The 16765-nt window shown below is 42.2% G+C and overlaps 1 protein-coding gene across 1 annotated transcript in view; it reads left to right on the plus strand.

The window, feature by feature from the left end:
* Positions 1-7606: 7606 nt before the first annotated feature.
* LOC131700485 (serine/threonine-protein kinase NLK) overlaps positions 7607-16765 on the plus strand; it is a 44552-nt gene continuing 35393 nt past the window's right edge. Inside the window, exon 1 of the mRNA XM_058997891.1 lies at positions 7607-9316. Within this exon, the coding sequence (XP_058853874.1) occupies positions 8868-9316 (449 nt within the window). The 5' untranslated portion in view covers positions 7607-8867. The remainder of the gene's footprint in view (positions 9317-16765) is intronic.

Genomic DNA, 16765 nt, shown 5'->3' on the forward strand with positions numbered 1-16765 from the left:
AGGAGGAGGGCAAGAAGCCATCCCTGATCCCCCCGGGTCATGAACAGGTGCGGGGGTAGAAACTAAGGGCTAGATTTTCTTCTGCCCCTTAATAAGTCATGTTGAGAAATTTCAGCAGGTGCAGTTACAAGTGCGTTTCATTTTGTTTGTCTTTTAGGAATAGTTAAGTCATTCATTACCATAAAAGCACTGTGGAAAACTGGGCTGAAAAGTACTGTGGTGTCTGCCCAGTTTATTCTGACAAGAAAACAATACTGTTACAAAGCTAGTTACAGGAAATCAACTCATTGCTTCATATTCCTGTAATTCAGCTTGTGGGCTGTCTCTCGTTTGTTTTACAGCAACCATGCTTGTATTTCCTTGACATTTCATTACATAGGAAGAGAAGGAGAAAGAAAAGGCATGGTCCTTGTCTGACCTACACATTACAATTATGTATTGAAACCAGTGAAGTAGTCAAAGGCTCTTATGCAGTGTATTTACTGTCTAATCATGAAACAAACTCAATTCGTGATTTACAGAAGTGTGCAAAACAGAACTTGTACATTTATTCTCCATACAGGTTTACTTTGAGTAAACTGTCTTTTATGTCTTCCTAGTCCAGTGTGCTTGACCAGAGTAATGAATGGGCCCTGCAGTGGTTCTGTTAGCAAGTGAATGACCCAGAGACGGTACACTTCCCCCTCAGCTGCAGCCTGTAATACTCCTCCTCCACAGTGGTGTTGAAGGGCAGGATGATGTGAACCGAAGCTTCAGTCACGGGCCAACACTCTGCCCTTGATCCCTTGAAACACGGAGCTCGCTTGTTGCACAATTTAAACATGTCTACAAACCCACACACGCGTTGTAGAGTTGCAACGAGGCTTCAACATGAAACTGAATGAATTTAATCTTGTTACTTGGACAGAGACGTATGTAGGGAGTGAAGGGATGGACGGACAGACAGACAGACAGACAGGCAGACAGACAGACAGGCAGACAGACAGACAGACGGACAGACGGAAGCACTCCACTCAGGGCAGTGTTGGCTGCATGCATGGGGCTTGTTGAGGATCACCGGTTTCATGCACACAGTGTGCCTACAAGTGCCTGTCTGTCTGTATCTACAAACAATGTACGTGTATATGTATCTATCCATCTATCTGTCCGTTTATAGACGTATTGCTTGGATTTGGAGTTTCGCTTTTAAATTCTGCTTTTCTGTGTTTGAACAAGAAATCCATTTCTACTGGAGCAACAGTGGCACCTGGTGACTGAGAGTTGTAATTACAGCTCAACAGGTAAGCAAACTATGGGTAATGCAAAAAAAAAATACTGTGGTAAAGTTAATGGTGTTTATGGTGGTGACATTGCTGCAGCAATAAAACAACTGTTACTGCTTAGGAACTAAATAAGCAACGTATGAAAAAACTGCACACAGACAAACACTCTGCCTGGCCTATATGCATGCATATAGTTCTAGTGCATGTGTGCTTATGTTAGTTTCCATTTTCGTGCGTGTTCAGAATGGAGTGTGTGCTGATGCGGGACACAGAATGCTTTATTCTAGGTGTGAGTTCAGTACCGGGGTGCTGTCGGCTGCTCTAGCAATGGAAGTGATGGATTACTGCAGCTGGAATAAAGAGGGATGCGCTTCACATGTCAGCCTATAGGTGGCAGTAATAAACAAGATGTGCAAAAAAAAAAAAGTCGTGCACAGCAGTACTTTATAGGCCTGTTAGATACACACCGACATTAAAAATTATTTTCTTTTTTTCCTTTAATAATAATTTATCAAATAATGTTAACGACTAATTTCTGATTCATCCCCGAAGCTAAGACGATGACTGATATAAGTAGATAGATAGACACTAACCTGGCTGCCCGGAGTATTTGCGTCGTATCTCACTACAGCAATGCTTTGATAAAGCTTTCTATCGCAAGTATATTAAATGCTACAAAATGGATCAGATCACAGCAAGACCCCTTTCACCATGAGTTCAGACGATAGCCTATTCCCAACACAGGAGCAGCAGAATCCTCAGGTGTAAAGGCTTGCTTCTTACAGATATGGGCAGTGTTATGCAGATAGTGACAGTCTGCTTTGATTTGTGATCAGAGGACCTCTGGTCTTCTCAAGCCCTGTTTAGCATTGATTAGAGTCGAGTTCAGAGGAAAACAAAGACATCAGTCATTTGAATTGTGTATTCAAACCCTTTCATGTGCTCCACACAGAGAGGAGGAGGAGACATTTCTAATGAAAAGATTTCATTTATTTAGAATTGTAGCTGAACATCCAATCGGCTGTCAATCTTTAGAAACTCATTGCTTTGCCAAACCTCTCTGTGCTTTACAATGCTTCTCTATGCTTTACCATGCTCTCTGTGCTTTACAATGCTTACCTATGCTTTACCATGCTCTCTGCTTTACAATGCTTACCCATGCTTTACCATGCTCTCTGTGCTTTACAATGCTTTACCAGACCTCTCTGTGCTTTACAATGCTTCCCTATGCTTTACCATGCTCTCTGTGCTTTACAATGCTTTACCAGACCTCTCTGTGCTTTACAATGCTTCCCTATGCTTTACCAGACCTCTCTGTGCTTTACAATGCTTCCCTATGCTTTACCAGACCTCTCTGTGCTTTACAATGCTTCCCTATGCTTTACCACACCTCTCTGTTCTTTACAATGCTTCCCTATGCTTTACCAGACCTCTCTGTGCTTTACAATGCTTCCCCATGCTTTACCACACCTCTCTGTGCTTTACAATGCTTCCCTATGCTTTACCAGACCTCTCTGTGCTTTACAATGCTTCCCCATGCTTTACCATGCTCTCACTATACTTACCCTTGCTCTGCTACACTATGGGAAGCCTTTAGTAGGGCTACACCATGTTTTGCACAGCTAACCGACGGTATGCATTAGTGCAGAGGTCGAAAAAGGAAACAGACACCTTGTACTTACTAATACTGCCCTGTGCATAAAAACATATTTTAATTGAAATATGATATGAAGATAATACAGATCATATGGTTTTTAAATCTCCACCTCTAACCCCACCCCCTAGAAGATTGGCAGGTCTGATTATTCTTGTTAACTTCTGTGTGAAATGTTGCTATGGGGTGTCATGGTGTGTATGAGCACAGTGCTGGCAGGGTGCTGCTGGGTGGATGGGCACCCTGGTAATTCCCTGTGCGGTGTAGGGTGTGCTGTGCTGAGCAGTGCAGTGAGGGGAGTGAGGGACGCCCTGCTGAGCTATGCTGTGCTGTGCTGAGCAGTGCAGTGAGGGGAGTGAGGGACGCCCTGCTGAGCTATGCTGTGCTGTGCTGAGCAGTGCAGTGAGGGGAGTGAGGGACGCCCTGCTGAGCTATGCTGTGCTGTGCTGAGCAGTGCAGTGAGGGGAGTGAGGGACTCCCTGCTGAGCTATGCTGTGCTGTGCTGAGCAGTGCAGTGAGGGGAGTGAGGGACGCCCTGCTGAGCTATGCTGTGCTGTGCTGAGCAGTGCAGTGAGGGGAGTGAGGGACGCCCTGCTGAGCTATGCTGTGCTGTGCTGAGCAGTGCAGTGAGGGGAGTGAGGGACGCCCTGCTGAGCTATGCTGTGCTGTGCTGAGCAGTGCAGTGAGGGGAGTGAGGGACGCCCTGCTGAGCTATGCTGTGCTGTGCTGAGCAGTGCAGTGAGGGGAGTGAGGGACACCCTGCTGAGCTATGCTGTGGCTGCATCCTTCCTTAATCAAATATTTATTCCCTGACCTTTCCCCCCAGTCCAGCTACCTGCTGACTGCGGAAGATTATCTTGCACTCCAGCTCACATTTCCAGCGCGTTTTAATACCACAATTAACCCTTTACTGGCAGAGTGCTGGAACAGAGACAGCGAATCACACTCTATAGGCTGAACCAGCACTACTGGAACGTGTACGTGCACCATTTATTTAGCATAATGTAATCCGATTCTAATATGCATGTTCCTAATGCGTATTAATGCTAAACAGGCATGCACGTGCGCCAGCAATTCTGGGTCCATTTTAAATGCAGCCGAGAACCAGGAAAAGTGAAAGTGAAATAAATAAAAAACAACAACCCGGGACCCTTCTGTGCTGCTCGTATCAGCGCGTCTGTCTGCCCGTTAAACTCTTCATTGTATTCATGTGCACGCACCGTTTCATTTGCAGGGGGTGTTGCAAACCCTGTTAATCTCCCTCGCTGTTTTTTTACGTTCACCCACAACACAGCCGAGAGATAAGCAAATAACGAAGTCTGGTGCTGCAGGAACTCCCCCAGTTTTTTTTATTTTTGCTGTCATGCAACATTCTGAATTGCTGGTGTGTGTTTTGGTTTTACTTTGTCCCATATGGTGCTGGCACTAATATTAATACACTTTGTCTGAACTTGGTTGCATATGCCTACAACTAAAACAAACAAACACACTCACAAAGAACAAACCACAGCTCCTGTGATTCACTGCAGTAAGAGCCACTCTGGATCATTGTAAACACCGTGAAACTGTTTCCATTCTGGAGGTCTGTTCAGCATACACTGCGCTGGCAATATTAACTCACAAGCCCGGAGTACTGCACCGCCAGACTGTTCTATATTTGTATTTGATTAATTATGCTCTAACCGCCTCTGCAGGCAAAGTAAAGGCTATTATTATGCAAAACTATTCAAAGCTATAATCTGCATTTTGCATTTTGATCCTTTTGAAGTTCAGTTTTCATGAAGGCATCCAGCTCGGTCACCTCTCACAGGTGTCTCTCTCAATAACGTATGAATGCACTTTTCCATTTACACGCAGCACGCAGGGAAAAAGAGAGAGGCTCCCGATTTTAAAAACGGCTTTTTATTTGAAGTCTCAGACTTCGTAAAGGACACGCCTGGTTTGAATCGGAATCTGATACACCAAACAAAGGAAAGAAAAGCCATGGACTTGTACACACCAGGCGGAGCTGACAGAGCTCTTCAGAGCACAGGGAGGAGTGGGGCCAGTGCCGTTTGGTTGCTTCGGTGCTTTGATGTGTAAACTGTCGTCTGTCATTGTTCAGCAATAGATTTCTCCAAGAGATCCCGAATGCATTCTGATTCAAAGGGAAACAGCACTCTGCAGCAAACCAGCTCGAAGAAGGACGAAAAAACAACAAAAAAAACTGCTGAATGCACAACCCGACCAGGACCTGAAATAAATCAAACCTGTTTTTTTTTTGTTTTTTTTTCTAAGCATATACACAATTTTAGGCATTACTGATTTGGATTACATGAGCGCTCTTCAAAAAACAATTTGTTCCCAGCTAAAATTAATCATGTTAATTTAAACAGGCTAGTCGTCATATTTTTTAAATAGATTTGTCCCTGTATTAAAATTTAAAAAAAAAAAAAAAAAAAAAAAAAAGCGAATTGGAGGAGAATGTTTCTCTGCATTGAACAGGTACCAGACGCAGGATCTTGCTGTTAATGAGTAATTCAGACAGTCCTGTGATGCTTCGACTGGCCTCGCTGTTGCCTGCAGGCATTGTTTCTGCACGAATCTAATGAGATTTGTCACACAAAGGCGAAAGCTAACGGCTGATGTTACCACAAATAGTGAAGGGGGTCTCTCCTCCAGCTGCTTTCGTTTGCTCCCACAGTAGATGCGTCATGTGCTTTGAGAGTGATTGCGTTCTGGATTAAAATGCAGTGCTGTTTGTTCTATCAATAAATCAACCAATCTTTATTTATTATATAGAGCCTTTTGCTATGAATCGCCTCAAACCGCTTTACAGGTAAAAACAAACAAACAAAAAATTATTTACATGATAAATAGCAATGCCTTCAGCAGCAACATCCAGAGGCTAATCAAAAGAAAAATCGAGGCAGCCTTTTTCTCTCTCTCTCTCTTTACTCTTCTTGTTAAACTCCAGTTCCAAAAAAAATGGATTGCAGTGATTGATCGCTTAGCCTGCGCTGTGGTATAAGATAGGGCAACACTACGGAATGTAGGTCACTCCCAATCTCCAGCCACCCCCCTTTATTTGCCCAATGCATTTAATGAGTGCATGCTCACGACCATCTGCTTTATGCCCTACATACAAGCCGAGGTGGCAAGCTGGGTCCTGTGCAGTTCGGATCACTAGTCGCTGCAGTTTATTACATGAAGATAGACTGTTTCAATGCATCTTTGCAGGGAGAGCCCCTGTACACATGCATGTGTTTCAGAGCTACAGAATTCTGTTGCAATACTCTGCTATTATGCACATCATGTTTATTGCTGTCTGCTCTTTGCTCCTAAACTAAAACGGTGACAATCTTTTGCTTATTTAAAGTTACAAATATATAGTGACAGGGCATGCATTAAAAAGGGTAAACACCCTTAGCAACTCTGAACTGGCAGCCAGGTCTGTATTACAATTTCACCCCAGCAGTCAGAACAGACGACGGATCCCTCCTCCAGCTGAGAGAAAAAAGAAAACTGTGCAACCTGTCCAATCTCCAGACAGCGACCGGAAATAAACCTAGACCGCTCTGTCACCCTCGCCATCCCTCCCTACCCCAACCCTCAAACCTCACTCAAAGCCCTTCCCCCTGAGCTCAGAGCCAAGCCATGGCAGGCAATTGCTCTTGTACATATAGTGTACAGTTTCCAACTGACCCTGTGTGATATTTTATCTAATATTTTCACCAGATATATAGACAGATGGACAGAAAAATATTAAACCTGTCAATTCTGATTTAGAAGCATGGCACTCTGCAGGCATGTGGAATGCACAGTTGCTGTCACTGTGTTAAAATGACCTCAAACCTCTGACACCAGTGGAGGTGTAGCCTATTATCTGTATTGCCCACAGCTGGCAACAGGGATATGCAGCGTGTGTGTATCACGCATGAGAAAACAGGCGTCAGGAATTCCATCTGAACAACACTAATCAGCTCTGTCAGTGAGAAGCAGGCCTGCTTGTGCGCACAGCCGGTGTCCCGGTGTTTTTAATTGTTTTCTCAGCAGCTGCATGCTTGCCTCGGTATCATTAGCCGTTCCAGTGCTGTGTATTTGTCGTTATTTTCACGCAGACGCGTTAAACAGCATGGGTTCTATTCTGCAGTGTAGCGAGTAGCCAAAACAGAACGCGTCACACTGATCACGTGTCTAGTGCTTGCCGATAGCTTTATTCTTTCAACCTAACATGGCCCACTATGAAACTCCCATCTCTATATAAAAAAGGGGCAAACTGGCATTATTACACTGTACCCCCCCCCCCCTTCTAAAAGCACACAGCACAGAAAGACTGCTGTTTTGAGTGAAGGTGTCGGGCTTCATGCCAAATGCCGCGCAACCGTTCACCCGCATAGGTTTACAGTCATTGGTTATGGCTGATGTAAATCATTGAATAAAAACAACCCCGCCCTAGTTCGATTTGATTGGCTTGATTAGGCTGGGGGTTGTGAAACTAAATCTGCGTGTCAGCCATTTTGGCTCAAATTTCTTAGGGTTCCCTATGGAAGAGTTGCTCCTGTTTAGAGCCAAAATGGCGTCAGTTTCTTACTCTGCACCTCGTTGGAAACGTTGGCCTGTCACTCAGTCCCCGCTGGCCGTGTTTGGAACACGCCTATTGGCTTTCTGTTTCGCGTCTCTAAAACAATTGGTTCAAACGCTCGCCGGAGAGGCGGTACCGTTGAGGCTTCGGCTGCGCGTGTGCCCTGCTCTGTAACGTAGCAGCAGCAGTCTCGAGCGGGGCTGCGAAGAGGTCGGGTAGAGAGTGAGAGAGTGAGAGAGTGAGAGAGTGAGAGAGTGAGAGAGGGTGAAGGGGGTGTTTGGTTTTTTTTGACAGGTGAATTATCGCCGGGCTGGTGGTATTTATTTATTTATTTATTTATTTTTAATTTTTAATTTTTTTTTGGAAAGCAAAACAAACAAAACCAAAACTGCATCAGATGGAAAAAAATAAGTTGACTCCAACACACAGTTTGTTTTGCTATTTTCTTCGCTCCCCGGGAAAGGAAATGAAAACATGTTTTGGATTCCCAGTGCGATGGGAACGGGGGTTGCGGAAATTGCTGTGTTTTTAGAGAAAACTGCCTGAGTTTATATTATTATTATTAAACGACAGTCTCTACAACAACACAGGAGCTCGCCGGCTTTTTTTTTTTTTTGCTAGTGGATCTACTGCTGGTTTACTTGTGGGCCTTTCCGCTGTCATCTTTATCAGTTTTTTTTTGAGCGAAAAAAAAACACCACAACAACCCCCCACCCAAAAAAAACATTGACTCCTGTCGTGGAGTGGAGTGGAGCGGAGCTGTTCATGTAGAGACGGTAGTGTTGGGAGAGGAAGAAGCAGTGAATTTAAACCTGATATGCGCCGCTTTCCGTGTGAAATATACTATTACACACCTATTAGTTTTATTTGTATTTGCTGAGGAGGTTGTGGTGGGACAGATCCGAAGTGAAGTTTAAATGTGGAGAGGGTATGACAGATCCCAAAATGCGGGAGCTTTAGTAGGGTTGTTGATCAAACGCTTCTTGTGTGGGGGGAGAGGGTCATTTCTGTGTCGTCAAAATTATTGGTTCGCTTTTTTATTTTGACGAAAGTACATTTTAATCGTGTATCTGTAGCCCCCCCCCCAAATAAATAAATAAATAAATAAAAATAGAAAGCAAAAAAATAAAATCAAGTAGGTCAGGTGTCTTAGTTAAAGATGAAATGCTACTACTAAGTACTGAGTGCTGTTTTAAATGTGTCGTGTTAATAGGACAGGCTTCATGGTTTAATTATTTTTTTTTTTTCTTTTTGTAATTCTCTGCTGTCCGATGTGTGGTAGCCAGATGGCCGTTTGACAACCCCACTCTCCCACCCTTTCGTTTTTGGGTTCTTCGTTCAATACAATCAGAAAGGGTGCATTCTTGTTGTGTGTGTGTGTCTGTGAATGTCACTTTGCGGATCAAATATGATGGCTGCATACAACGGCGGCGCCTCGGCGGTGGCCACGCATCACCCGCACCATCACCACCTTCCACACCTCCCTCCACCCCACCTCCACCATCACCACCCCGGTCAGCACCACCTGCACCCCGGCTCGGCCGCCGCTGTCCACCCGGTGCAGCAACACGCTTCTACTGCGGCTGCAGCAGCGGCCGCCGCAGCTGCTGCAGCTGTCATGCTAAATCCAGGCCAACAGCAACCGTACTTCCCATCGCCGGCCCCGGGTCAGGCTCCCGGTCCCGCAGCGGCAGTCGCCCCGGCTCAGCTGCAGGCTGCAGCGGCCGCGGCTGTGAAGGTGCACCACCATCACCCACACGCACACCACCTCCAGCAGCAACACCTGGACATCGAGCCCGACAGACCCATCGGATACGGAGCCTTCGGAGTGGTCTGGTAGGTAGAAATCAAGGCGCCGTGTAGTTGGGTAGATTGCTGTTTTACTCGCTGTGGTTGTTTCTGTTTTGTAAATGCGAAGCTGCTCAGTTGTTTGAGTGACACTTGTTGTAGTACAGCAGTGAAGTGCAGAAAATACAGCAAAACTGCTACTGGCTAACAAAGCTGTCCATTTATTATTATTATTATTATTATTATTATTATTATTATTATTATTATTATTACAGTATTGTAGTGCATTGGAATTTTGAGAGGTCATGATAAATGGACTTGATAAGACCAATCTGTTGTCAAATTTTTTTTTTTTTCAATTAATTGACAATAATAATAATAATAATAATAATAATAATAATAATAATAATAATAATAATAATGCTGGAATGCCTTCAAATGACTTCTTTTCTCATTAATGACTTGGGCAGAGAAGAAATTGGCCCAGCACCTGGGCTTCAACAGTGTTAAGTTGTCCTGTACTGTTTCTTTTTTTTTCTGAGCAAGACTGTTTATTTTTTGTTTTGTTTTGTTTATTCAGGGACTCTCTCTCTCCCTCCCCCCTTTTATAATTTGCAAACCTCTGCTTTTCCTTTATTTATTTCATATTTTTTTAAGCAGCTTTAGCTGTTGCTGCATTATGATGTCAGTTTGGCAGCGCTAGCAAGGCAGTTATTTATAGGTAGGTAGGAAGGGAGCAGAGCTGAGAGGAGAGTCGCTCTGGAGAAAGCTTTGGCAGGGGCCCTGCTGCACACATTTGAGAAGCTGCAGCTTTCACAAAAAAAAAAAAAAACTCTTACCAACGCTTATACCTGAACTACAAAGAGACAGAGTTCAAATGAACTGTACTCTTTCCATCAAGTTTGATATGATGCTGCAGCTGAGTTTCTTTAACATCCTTTGTTTTGGTTTGAATGGGGTTGGGTTTCATGATGCCACGCTGGTTTTGAAAGTTAAGGAATATTTTACCCCAGTCTAGTTTAAACCCACCTGAACAAAAAAGAAAGAAAGAAAAAGAGAAAGCGTGCACACTTATTAGGCAGAACAGCAGTTCTGTTTGAAAGGTGTTGTGTTAAGCAGTTAAGGACCTGGTTGGATACAAGCGCCTTGGATTTGAATGTACTGACATGGAGATACAGTATTGAGTGTGCCTGTTGAAAGCTGGTGCAATAATGTGGGCCATTAGTTATCAGGACTGTCAGTGGAGGAGACCTCATTATCAGTGTCAAGCAGGAGTGCTGTGCTGTGTTCTTAGCCAGACCTTTCTTCAAATCACTTCCTGTTGCTCATTGTTTAGGAGATCTGTTTTTAGTCATAACTGTTGTGTAGGTTTTGTGCTATTTATAGACCCTTTATAAGTGGAGACCTAGATAGACATTGTTTCCTTTTCTTTCTGAGGCAGCAAGTCATCTTTTCAACCTGATTTAATTCACCATCCAAGCCCCCTCTAAATTTGGTTTCCAGAACATACAGATCTCTAAAGGGCGTTGTGTTAAAGTTAAAAAACATAAACTTGTAGGTTGCTTTTCTCCTGTTCACTTGAGCAGACTGGGTTAAACTGCAGTGTAAAGCTGTGAAATGCTTCCAACATTTCTTTCAAATATTTTAGCTCTGTGCAGTGTTACTAGAAAACCGTCAAGCATAAAGGCCTCTGGTTTTATTCATACCAGGACAAATAATTGACTCAAAGTCAGTGCTACTACTGACCTTGGAAAGATGTGTGTTTTTATGTGTAACAGCTGGTGTAAGTTATGAGAGAGCTGTAAAACATAAGCCTGTGTACTGGCATTTATATCTAATTTAGTTTGAAGCAGTGCTTCCAAAGTTTTTAGTAAGAGGTTGTGAGTTGAACTGGGAAATCTTCCATAGAAATGACTTTGAAATGGGCACAGAACATCTTCTGGCAACTCATGACAGTGCAGCAGTAACTTCTAAGTGTGTGTTACTCATTACTGCGTCGTGTCACCGTAGATCAGTCTGTTTTTTAATTGCAGCCAGGGTGGCTGTAAACATGGAGCCATGTGTTTCCTGAGTATTTTTTGTCGCAGAATGATTGCAGTAGCACTTCAGAAATGAACATTTGAACCCCTTCGTCTCTGTTGCCTGAAGACTGTCCCTCTGCATTACAAATTCCTACTGTACAGCAGGGATGAAAAGAAGACTCCTGTTGCTTAGCAGTGTCACCCATTCCAGGTTTTACTACGAGCTTGATTAACCCTAGTATAGAGGTAACAGCTCAGGTGTGTCTGATTAAACTCCTAGGAAAACCAGGAATGGATGAAAGTGCTATGCAATGGGAGTTGTATTTCCATTCCTGTAACTGACATGCTAGGATTAATTGGTACAAAAGGCAGGTAGATGCATGGGGTTTGTTGTCTGAGGCTATTGAATTGTTGCTGCTAAACAGCTGGTCTGGAAGGACAGCATTGTGAAATGTCTGGAGGCTAATTGGTTAAAGCTGTCTGGAAGTAATGACTGTGATAAATTACAAAAATGTATAAACAATTTGAGCTTTGACGGTTAAAGTATTGCTGGAAAACATTTTTATAGTGGATATGGAAGTAAGGGTACATTTGAACCTGCTGTTGTCCAGGCAGTTCAGTTTAATTAAATGTGTGCATTTTATACTGTAATAGATCTGTGCATAACCAAGGAATAAAGATAAGATGATTGCAGATTTAATATATTCCCCCATTTAGTTACAGTTTGTTTTCAATGCAGAAGGAAATAAGCAATCCAATGGGGTTGATTTTCACAGGTTTCAGCACAGGATGGAAAAAACAACTTTCCTGGAAATAAATTTCTGAATGGAGGGCATTTTAGAGTTGCCAGATAGGACAGTTTGATAAATGAGGAACTGTAAACAAGTCCTTGACAACTATTGGTGACGAAATGCTGTGGAAGGGACAACGATGAAAGTGGAGCATTGATAGAGGGAGAGCGGGTAACAAGACCTGCAACCGGGGGGGAAAAAGGTTTTCTTTCGAATTTACAAACGTGAATATCAGTGTCCCATGTTGTATCTATCAGGTCCGGTAAAAGAAAAAAAAAAAAAAAAATCATTAGTAATCAAATACAACTTTACCATAATATGTGCGTCTTTCTTATAGGGGGAAAAATAAAATAAAAAAACAGAGCTACCGTACAAGGAGATTTCATCATCTGTAAAACTGAACGATCTGTGTTGTTTGTGTGATTTTAATGCAGTGGAATCCCTGTTTGCAATGCAGGACTTGCATCTACACGTGATCCTGTACTTCTCATGAGCTGAGATGGAAACAGACAAGGTTAAAGGTGGAAACAGTCTGGGAGATCAGCTGTTGGTGACATTTCTCAGCATCTTCAGAAACAGATGTTCTAGTAAGGCAAAGAAAGCACTGAAGCCAGACTGCGGGACTTGCATGGCACTGGTAGAGTCACTGGAGACTATTGCAGAGTAGTGTTTTTAGCAGATAACATGTACTGCGAGACTTAGTATAGAAATTAAAATAAAGCAGTTATAATAGGTGGCTCTATTACCATAGGTCAAAACTCATTTAGCATGCATTTTAGTACAGGAGAGCAGATTAAGATGCACATTTAGATTGGATTGTGACTAATCTACTGCATGACAGGTATTCAGGGCTTCACCGCTGCCCCACTGATTTTAGAGAGAGCTTTTATGTATATTTCACACTTATTTATTTATTTATTTTTGTATGATGCTTAACTCCCTGGTTTGCCTTTCAGGAAGTTTAGGCTCTTTCTTTACTGTAGGAGCAGAGTAGCCAGTTCTTGTGATGATTCATTCCACACTGTCTTGTCAGTCAGCACATTGGCAGTGCCAGTTCATTTGCCCTTTGATAATTACAGGATCAGCAGCACTGATGAATGGGCTGCTGCACTGCCTACAAAGGCATTAGTTTAGACAAGAAACATCAAAGATTTATTTTTATTTTTTCCTGATCAAGCAAACGTGAACCAAACAAGATCTCACTACATGGTAATTTAGCATCCCCAGCACTGTGGCAACCGCTGTTTGAGCTGCTTCACACTAATAAAGAAAATGTTCTGCTGTAAATCAGACTCTGGTTATTTTCCTCAATGCTCTTGTTATTTAGAAGATGGCTTTCGGTAGGTGGACATATATAAAATATCAGAGAGTTTAAAGGTTTTTTTTTTTTTTTTGCAGGTTATGAAAAATTAGGCTTTACATATTAAAAGGAAAATGCATTTATTTAATAGATGCTTTCTAGTCTAGATTAAACAAAAAGCGTGATGCTCTACAAGGGAAAACTACTGGACTACTTAATGTTTGGCACCAGACTGGCCTTACAGCAAATACTGTATAGTCATTGGAATCCGCTGTATACCGCAACATAGTAACCCAGAATCATTTTCTACGTCATGTATAATCAAGCTCCTTGAGACTGCAATGCATCTAAAACAAGCTTTCCCTAGGATTTCTAAGATAAATCATCTCATCTTTTTCCTTATTTTATTTTTTTTCTGTTCACATCGTCAGGGCCACTGCAACATTAATGCTCAATTCCAGCGATTTGTCTGGCTTTTATCTCTGTTTTTAGAACATTACTGATAATAGTACAAATGCTGAAGGGCTTTTAGAACCTCCTGCATAAAAGGCTGGTAGAGAGGGTCAAAATCAGCTCTTACGAGGTCTGTGTTTAGCAGCTAGCTGCACACGAATCGGCTAGAGGAGGCAGCTAGCTTACCCTTGATGTTGAAGGATGTACAAGGTGCTGTGGCTGTGATGGAAACAAAAAAAGAAAAAAGCTGCATGTGGAACAGACAGATCCGGATAGTTTGCATATTGTTTGAGGAGCCCTTAAACTGCTGATGTGTTTTTTTTTTTACTTTCTCATTTTCAGACACGTACACACACAACCAAGATAATGCAAGAGTATTATTTAGAAAGTACATTCAATGAAAAACCTTTCAAGGCATTGAGAAAGACTTTTAGCTGAAAACGTTGGTCACTGAATTTACTGTTTCTTTTACTAGTTCTTATTTTCCCACAATTGAGTGTTTTAACTTTTTGAATGACAGATCCCTACGTTAGCTGTATAATTAAAAGCACCTTGAGGAAAACGGGACTGAACTAATTTCGACATCAAATATTTATTTCCTGCATAACGCTCTGTCATAAGATCTTCATGCAGATCACAGGCAGACAGGGATTATCTAATGCATTATCTGCCTTTACTCCGTATTTTTGTTCCTACAGGAATAGTTGTATGGTGAATCTGATTAATTCAAGCAACCAAACCTCCTCACGTGGTGTACTTTCTCATTTTGACTTTCATAGCTGTTTCATAACGCAATTAACTGTGCAGTCACATTTGCACAACATGTGTTCGATGTCTGAGGAAGATCTCAGGGTCACAGATAGTCAAGCTTTTGACTGCCATGGTGCGATTGAGAAACTTCTGGTTAAAAGTCCCATCGTGAAAAACAGCAAGGTGACTAATCTCCATATTTACAGTGATCCAAGTCAGTCCAGGCTGCTAATTTGGAAGGATGCCTGAAGCCCATTGCATTGTGGAAGCTGTAGTTTCCTGAGACAGACTTGCAGAGCAAAGTATGTGTAAAAAAACAAAACTAAACTACAGACCTGATGTTAAAACTAGTCTGCTTAATGATGGACCTGAATGACATTGACTCAGGAACGCAATACAAAAACAACCAGAGATTAAGACTTTTAGTTTATATTTTAGGAATTTAATGAGTCTAAGTAATAAGCGTAGATGTTCTAAACGTTTGAAGACGCCAGTGTTTGTGATGTTTTGGTACTGTAGTGTGTAAACATGCAAATACGATACTGATCGTCCTCCCAAAGCGCAGTGGAAAGTCTCTTTTGATCTCTCTCTCTCTCTCTCTCTCGCTCGCTCGCTCGCTCGCTCTCTCTCTCTCTCTCAAACCCACACTGCCTGGCGTTTGAAAGCCCATGGGGTCACCTGAGTTTTTTGGAGTTGATATTTTCTCCTGGGGTATTCTGCTACTCATTAGCCTTTTGAAAGCCGCTTTCTATAAATGAGAATGTACTCAATTGAAAATCTTTAAATATCGGCTACATAAATAGATTAGGGTGTATGTGATGGAGGCTGCTGCCGAACCTCCCAGCCACACCTCATGACGTTGACCTACATATTGTACTGGGGCTAAATCCCCTGACTGGAACCTGGCAGGGGGATTTGTTCATGAAGAAACACTGCTGCGGGACTCTTTATATGCACTCTGTTCCAAGGATGGAAATAAGACTCCTATTGCATAGCAGTTTCACCCGTTACAGGTTTTAATATGTGCTTGATTAGCTCCACTGTGCAGGTAACGATCTTGTGTTGTGTCTTAATAAACCCATAGTAAAACCAGGAATGGATCAAACTGCTATACAATGGGAGTCTTCTTTACATCCCTGCCTGGCATGCATGTTGCAGTAGCTTTAAATACAGTCTTAGTGCAGATTCCAAGAAAGCAATGTCCATTTAAAAAAAAAAGCTCTAATTAATGTTTCTTTTATTGTTTAATAAATATCCTTGCCTTTCTGACGGTTCTGTGTGTTTGTGAAATGTTTTGACAGGAGTGCAGTATAAAGGGCTATTGAGTTGTCAGAGACAGCTGTACAGAGTGCAGAAACAGCTCACCTATTTAAAAATCTGAAGGCTTGTTGCATGCTTCTAATTGCCTGTACATTGTTTGGAGGCCGGATTAGAAGTTGGTGCCTAAAATAATTTAACATCAGCTATAATTAATTAATTTAATCCACACAGTTGTCTAACGATTTAGCAAGGTAAATTAAATCTGTACTTTCGTGTCTCTTAATAAAGGGCTTCAGAGGAACGATGGACTCATTAGGGTAAAAAAAATGAAATAAATAAAGCCAGGTCACATATACATTCAGACAAGAAGGTGCTGTACTGAATAAACCTCAGCTTTCGCTGAATGTCTGTACAGTCTGTACAGTGTCTCCAACCTACATGCATTCAGCCATCATGCTTGCATTTGCATCTGTAATGTAAACTTGTATGAATTTCTGTGTGCTTGGGCTTTGGGAACTTGAAAAACACTTTAAACTGTATGCCGCTTGTGTGCATTCGCCTCTTAACCGGAATTGCTCTCAGAATCAGCTAGGCCATATATGCCTAATTAAAAAAAAAAAAAAAAAAAATCAGTATTCGTTATCTGTACCAAAGTGCAAAACTCACCTCCACTATGAAAGCACTTCAGACCTCTTTACTGTGTATGGTTAAAGAACCCTGGATAAAACAAGGCTTAATGTGTGAGTGTACAAATGTTCAGTCTACGGTTAAATGACTTTCCTGTTGAATTGCTGCCATGCAGCACTAAAGGTAAAGGAAATGCCTTAAAGTGACCACGGGTATGACACTGGCACTGTGACATTAGCCTCTATCAGCTTCCTAGTAAGCAAGATCCACTCCTAGCTGACTTGACTTGAAAAAC

The sequence above is a fragment of the Acipenser ruthenus genome, chromosome 24, assembly GCF_902713425.1.
Source record: "Acipenser ruthenus chromosome 24, fAciRut3.2 maternal haplotype, whole genome shotgun sequence".
Taxonomy (NCBI): Eukaryota; Metazoa; Chordata; class Actinopteri; order Acipenseriformes; family Acipenseridae; genus Acipenser; species Acipenser ruthenus.